Source organism: Seriola dumerili, unplaced genomic scaffold, assembly GCF_002260705.1.
Source record: "Seriola dumerili isolate Sdu_G_001 unplaced genomic scaffold, Sdu_1.0 BDQW01000149.1, whole genome shotgun sequence".
NCBI classification, from domain to species: Eukaryota; Metazoa; Chordata; class Actinopteri; order Carangiformes; family Carangidae; genus Seriola; species Seriola dumerili.
In genome coordinates this window covers 14,067,662-14,074,156 of record NW_019174404.1, presented here as the reverse complement: position 1 = coordinate 14,074,156, position 6,495 = coordinate 14,067,662, and the positions used below count along the sequence as shown (strand labels likewise).

Here is a 6,495-nt window from a genome sequence, read left to right as displayed (position 1 = left end):
AAAAGTAAAAAAAAAAAAAAAAGTCATAGTATAGTAAGGCGTAAAAATCACAAAAATGTCATAGTATAGTAAGGCATAAAAAGTCATAAAAAGGTTGTAGTATAGTAAGGCATAAAAACTTCATAGTATACTAAGGCATAAAATGTCATAAAAACATCATAGTATAGTAAGGCATAAAAAGGCATAAAAACGTCATTCATTCATTCATTCAATCTTTATTAGGGACACAGCTATGGGTTGGGGGGTCCATAGAAAAAAACAACACAAAAAAACATGAAATCAACTCCAAACAAAAGACATTCCACAATACTCATACATTTGCATACAGGCTGCAATGCCAGTGGTTCCACAATTTGATGAGAACCTGACAGAGCCGAGTTCAGGGTTGGTTAAGGCTGAAATAATACCATAGTATAGTAAGGCATAAAAATGTCATAGTATAGTGAGGGATAAAAGCATCACAGTATAATAAGGCATAAAAAGTAAAAAAATAAAACGTCATAGTATAGTAAGGCATAAAAATCACAAAAACGTCATAGTGTAGCAAGGCATAAAAACGTCATAGTATAGTAAGGCATAAAAACGTCATAGTATAGTAAGGCATAAAAAGTAAAAAAATAAAACGTCATAGTATAGTAAGGCATAAAAATCACAAAACCATCATAGTATAGTAAGACTTAAAAACGTCCCAGTATAGTAAGGCATAAAAAAGTCATAGTTTAGTAAGGCATAAATGTCATAGTATAGTACGACATTAAAAGTAAAAAAAAAAAAAAAAGTCATAATATAGTAAGGCGTAAAAATCACAAAAACGTCATGGTATAGTAAGACATAAAAAAGTCATAGTTTAGTCAGGCATAAATGTCATAGTATAGTACGACATTAAAAGTAAAAAAAAAAAAAAAAGTCATAGTATAATAAGGCATAAAAATCACAAAAACGTCATGGTATAGTAAGACATAAAAAAGTCATAGTTTAGTAAGGCATAAATGTCATAGTATAGTACGACATTAAAAGTAAAAAAAAAACAAAGTCATAGTTTAGTAAGGCATTAAAAGTCATAAAAACGTCATTCATTGATTCAATCTTTGTTAGGGACACAGCTCATGGGTGGGCTGAAATAATACCATAGTATATAGTAAGGCATAAAAATGTCATAGTATAGTAAATCATAAACGTCATAGTAAATTAAGGCATTAAAACATCATAGTATAATAAGGCATAAAAATATCATAAAAACGTCATAGTATATTAAAGCATAAAATGTCAGAAAAACTTCACAGTATAGTAAGGCCTTAAAAACATCATAGTATAGTAAGGCATTAAAACATCATAGTATAGTAAGGCATTAAAACATCATAGTATAGTAAGGCATTAAAACATCATAGTATAGTAAGGCATTAAAACATCATAGTATAGTAAGGCATTAAAACATCATAGTATAGTAAGGCATTAAAACATCATAGTATAGTAAGGCATTAAAACATCATAGTATAGTAAGGCATTAAAACATCATAGTATAGTAAGGCATTAAAACATCATAGTATAGTAAGGCATTAAAACATCATAGTATAGTAAGGCATTAAAACATCATAGTATAGTAAGGCATTAAAACATCATAGTATAGTAAGACTTAAAAACGTCCTAGTATAGTAAGACATAAAAAAGTCATAGTTTAGTGAGGCATAAAAACATCATTAAAACGTCATAGTATAGTAAGGCATAAACGTCATAATGTGGTAAGGCATTAAGAATTAAAAAAAAAAAAAAAAAAAAAGTCATAGTATAATAAGGCATAAAAATCACAAAACCGTCATAGTATAGTAAGACTTAAAAACGTCCTAGTATAGTAAGACATAAAAAAGTCATAGTTTAGTAAGGCTTAAATATCATAGTATAGTACGACATTAAAAGTAAAAAAAAGAGTCATAATATAATAAGGCATAAAAAAGTCATAGTTTAGTAAGGCATTAAAAGTCATAAAAACGTCATTCATTGATTCAATCTTTGTTAGGGACACAGCTCATGGGTGGGCTGAAATAATACCATAGTATATAGTAAGGCATAAAAATGTCATAGTATAGTAAATCATAAACGTCATAGTAAAGTAAGGCATTAAAACATCGCAGTATAATAAGGCAAAAAAATCACAAACGTCATAGTATATATAGTAAGGCTTAAAAACGTCATAATACAGTAAGACATAAAAATGTCATAAAAACGTCATGCTATAGCAAGTCATAAAAAGTCATAAAAACATCATAGAAAGTCATCACAAAATGTCATAGCATTGTATGGAATAAAGACGTAATAGTCCAGCTAATGTCTTCATTACTTATCTCCCTACTCCCTTTAACACACTTCGTATTAGTAACCCCATCTTAGTTATTTGGCATCATGGTCATACTCTCTCTGCCAATCCCTGTGAGTGTTTATACTAATAGAGTGTGTTTGGAATGCCTTGATAAATCAGTGAAATATAAACCAACTAAAACAATAATGATAAATGGATATTGGCTAAAGATGAGCTCTTGAAACCTGCAGCATTAATGTTTTATTGTTGAGCACTGAGCTAAGATATTTGTCAAACGCTTTAGCAAGGAAATAAGCTGTTTTGAATTTAGATTTGGTAAATTGGCAGGAAGCAATAATAACATTTGAAATGGGAGGGGAAACCTTTTATGTGCTGGGATGGATATCTAATATCAATGCTGTCCCACAGATGAGCCAGGTTTGGGTGAAAATTACCCCAGCCAAACAGAGATGGCCCTCATCTACCAATCAGCTGCCTGGATCCTGGCAGGTCTCCTCCTGGCCATCATCATCTTCCTCATTGTGGCGTTACTCATCAACAAGAAAAAGAAGTGGGTGCAGATGTCCTGCTACAGTGCACCAAAGAAGGTGAGAGGCACTGGAATAAAATGCTGCTAAATTATGCAGACTCCCTCTTATAAATAGCAGTGACTGCAGTGTTGATGTGTGTATGGGTCAAGGAGAGTTTAGCCTGATCTTCCACCTTCTGCCACAGCCAGTGCTAAACCTGTCATGACATAAGGATTAATGTAGTTTACCTTTGCCTTGCACTTTCAACTGGAACAAGGTCATGTCTGTCATAAAATCTACAACTCCACCATGAAATGAGATTGTGGTAGGGATTGTTTTCATAGGTGTTGATTTCATGAGTATGTGCTGTCTAAACCTACGTTATGAACAGGTTTCAATCTAAAATTGATTTTCTAATTTATTTTTCTTTCCTCTCCTTAGACGGTGATCCTAAAGAAGCATGTAAACAAGAACTCAGTGGTCTACATGGAGCCCTCCAAGGAGAACAAATTTCAGAACGTGAAGAACGACTGCGGCATCATCCACTTCTCTCCAGACATGAGCTCCCCCTGCGCGGACAAGATGACCATCCCCAGGGCCAAGCTGAGCATGGGCAACGACTGGACGTCGCGCTAGAAAACACACCACTCAGACTCTGCAGATCGGAGCTGTCCGGCACCTCCCACTCTCTCTTAACTGCTGTATCCGAGGTGATTCGCGGGCACCACCACGTTCGCACCCTTTTCTCTGTGTGACAGTAAAAACCGAGGACGCTTTACAAGAGACAAAGCAAGCGACCTCTGTTTCTTTTATCATGTGTCCATATTCTTCTGTGTTTGGACCTTTTTTTTTTTTTTTGGGTGGAGTGAGACATCGGGAGGTGGATGGACGGGTGGACATGTAAAGGACACAGCCACTCTGGGCTCTGCTTTAAAACAGAGAAGGAGGCAGCCAGAGAGGCTCCTCTGTCAGAATCAGACTTTGACTGTGAACATTGTAATATTATTGCTTAATATTGCCTCCTTTTTGAAACTGGAACTTGGAGGCAGTAAGAGGAGCATAAAAAGCTTTAGGACAGGGGTTTGGGCTGTAGTTAAAAGGGGACGGAGAGGATACTGCCCCCCCCCCAGCCCCACCCCTGAGTGCATCAGTGCTTCATGGATGTAATTATCATCATCATCAGCAGGGAGGCCAAAGGAACTGATAATCCAGTTGGATCAAATGGAGTTCAGCAGCCAAATCAAGTCAACAGGCTTTATATAGACCCCCTGATCCAAACCCCTGCTTTAGAATGTGTGGTTTCCATCTTAGTTTTTGTATATTTTTACAGTATTTGTACTAGTTGTAGTTGTTATTGGCCACCTCTTGTTTTTTTTTCTATCATGGGTGTCTCCATGGGGCCAGATTGAATTATTTTTGAAAATGCCCATCTAAACATTCCCCACCATCAGGATGTTCAAGGAAGGACACGCTTCCCATATAAAAGCCTTGTTTCTACCTTCAAATGACCCGAGTCATTCCATCCAGAAAACCCCAACATCAAACCACAATTGTACAAAGGAAACGTGAATTCTCTCTCTAAACTGGTCAGCCATTCAGCAGCTAATCATCTTCAACTTCCCAGTCAGCCTCATCTGAACCGGGCTCCTTCCAGAAGGAATCAGCCCTGTCAGTTGTAATTCATCATCTCAAAAATCAGTTGAGTTGGAGTTGAAACGGAGTGATATTCATCCAGGGTGAATGTCATTTTATTGACAGTAGACGAGAGAAAATGGTGCCAGATGCTTCATCTGGACCAGTGTGGAATGGCTTTGATATCGTGCCATGCCTCACTTCTTAACTTCATTCACAGCTCTGTCTCTCTCTCTGTCTCTGTGTGTGTGTGTGTGTGTGTGTCTGTGTGTGTGTGTGGTGGAGCTACTGTTCACACCGAATGTTAATGATGGTTAGTTATCATTCTTTTTTTAAAGCCTTAATTCTATAGCCTTAATGCTTTTTCTTTGTTATCTTGTTTCATTTATTAACTGTGTTAGCCAATATCAAGGAATCTAAAAAAAACAAAACAGTAATTTATTCACCCATCATTAAGATGAACAGATTGCCACTGATGGTTCTCATCAGCTCTTATACTCTCTATACTGGTGAATTATATGATGTGTGGACAAGAGATTTGAAGGGGAGCCTGTTTGTAACTGTACATAATGGTACACATTACAACATCAGAGCATGTTAAAGAGACATAGCACTTTTCTTTGGAGCCAGTGTTTTTTAGAAAGCCCACTGCAGGATTCTTGAAGGGATAAAGGCCCTAATCAGGGATTTGATAGGCATATTAAGCACACCACTTAAACCACTCAAGTGAACACGCTGTTGCAGCTAGAGGCTCCGCACCAATCTGATCAGTACGGAGAAGGATGGAATCTGAGCAGCATTACGAAACAAAATGAGGTTTCGTATGAAAAAAGGTTTTGGATCAGAGTTCTCGATCCATTGCCAATTTCTCAATACAAAGACCATTCTGATGCCAAAATTGGTTGGAGACCAATTAATATTGAAGTGTTTTAGTAACAGTAGATTTGTGTCTGTCTGAATCATGACCATGTGCTTTAAAATGAAGAGGTGACTGTAAAAACTTACGCAATTTCTTTGTTCTTCTAATGTGAAAAAAAAAAAAAAAAAAAAAAAAAAGTAGTTTAAATTAGTAGAACAGAAGAGTACCTTATTTATTTTTTCACATAGCTTTATTTATTAATACTAAACTATAGTTTGAGATTTTTTTTTTTTCTTTTTGAAAAATGAACTTTTGGTAGCCAAAGCTGCTGTACAATGTAGATCATTTACCATTTCTATCTGCTATATTCTATACAACCTTATTTATTTCACTGTTGCAGACCCTGTAAATATGTTTCCTAGATGATGAACTGTAACATTTACACTTATTTTGAAAAATAAATGTGTGAACCAAAGTGGCCGCACTGAATTTCAATGATACTGAAGCTTGGTTGGAGCAGCACGTCCCCCAAAGTGCAGTGATGTCATCCAACATGGTATCTGTTAGTGGTTTTTACTTCACTCGCAGATTTGTAGACTCACGCACATCTGGTCCTGGACTTCTGCTCCAAATGGGAATTTGTCTTCTCTTAGTTGCTTTAAATCTGATCGTTTCTCTTACCATGGTTGTTCTCTTATCTCAGTAGCACAAGCAGATGTGTTAAGTGTTGGTGGCTTGTTTCTGAGCAGGGATGAGGTCCTTTGAGATTTGAGTGCTAGCGAAGACCAAGTAGACCTCTCATCTATCCAATGGGCTAATAAAACACCGGAAAACACGAAGACAACCAGCCAAAGCTGGAAACCTGGATAATCCTCAGTGCAGACTGCACTGTTGTTTTGACTTGTCCGTCAAAGCTTGCTCATAAACTTCAAGGTAAGGAAGCTTTTCCGGAAGGATCAATTAAGCAAACAGTAGGGTTAGTTTCCCAGACCTTGAAAATGTAAAATCCTACAAAGCTTTTAGACTATTGAAAATAAACTGAACAATAACTGGATTCATAATTATGATTAGATCGTGATTTTACGTATATACACAGTATATATAGATATGATTGCGAGGTGCACATATTATCAAGACCATTAATCATCAGGGTCCTCAGAGTGAAAACAGCTGTGTTGTTC

At 36.3% G+C, this 6,495-nt stretch overlaps 1 protein-coding gene across 1 annotated transcript in view; it reads left to right on the top strand.

Annotated features, from left to right (window-relative positions):
- crim1 (cysteine rich transmembrane BMP regulator 1) overlaps window positions 1-6,368 on the top strand; it is a 36,533-nt gene extending 30,165 nt beyond the window's left edge. Inside the window, exons 14-15 of the mRNA XM_022750045.1 lie at window positions 2,723-2,901; window positions 3,265-6,368. Of these exons, the coding sequence (XP_022605766.1) occupies window positions 2,723-2,901; window positions 3,265-3,459 (374 nt within the window). The 3' untranslated portion in view covers window positions 3,460-6,368. The remainder of the gene's footprint in view (window positions 1-2,722; window positions 2,902-3,264) is intronic.
- Window positions 6,369-6,495: the final 127 nt, after the last annotated feature.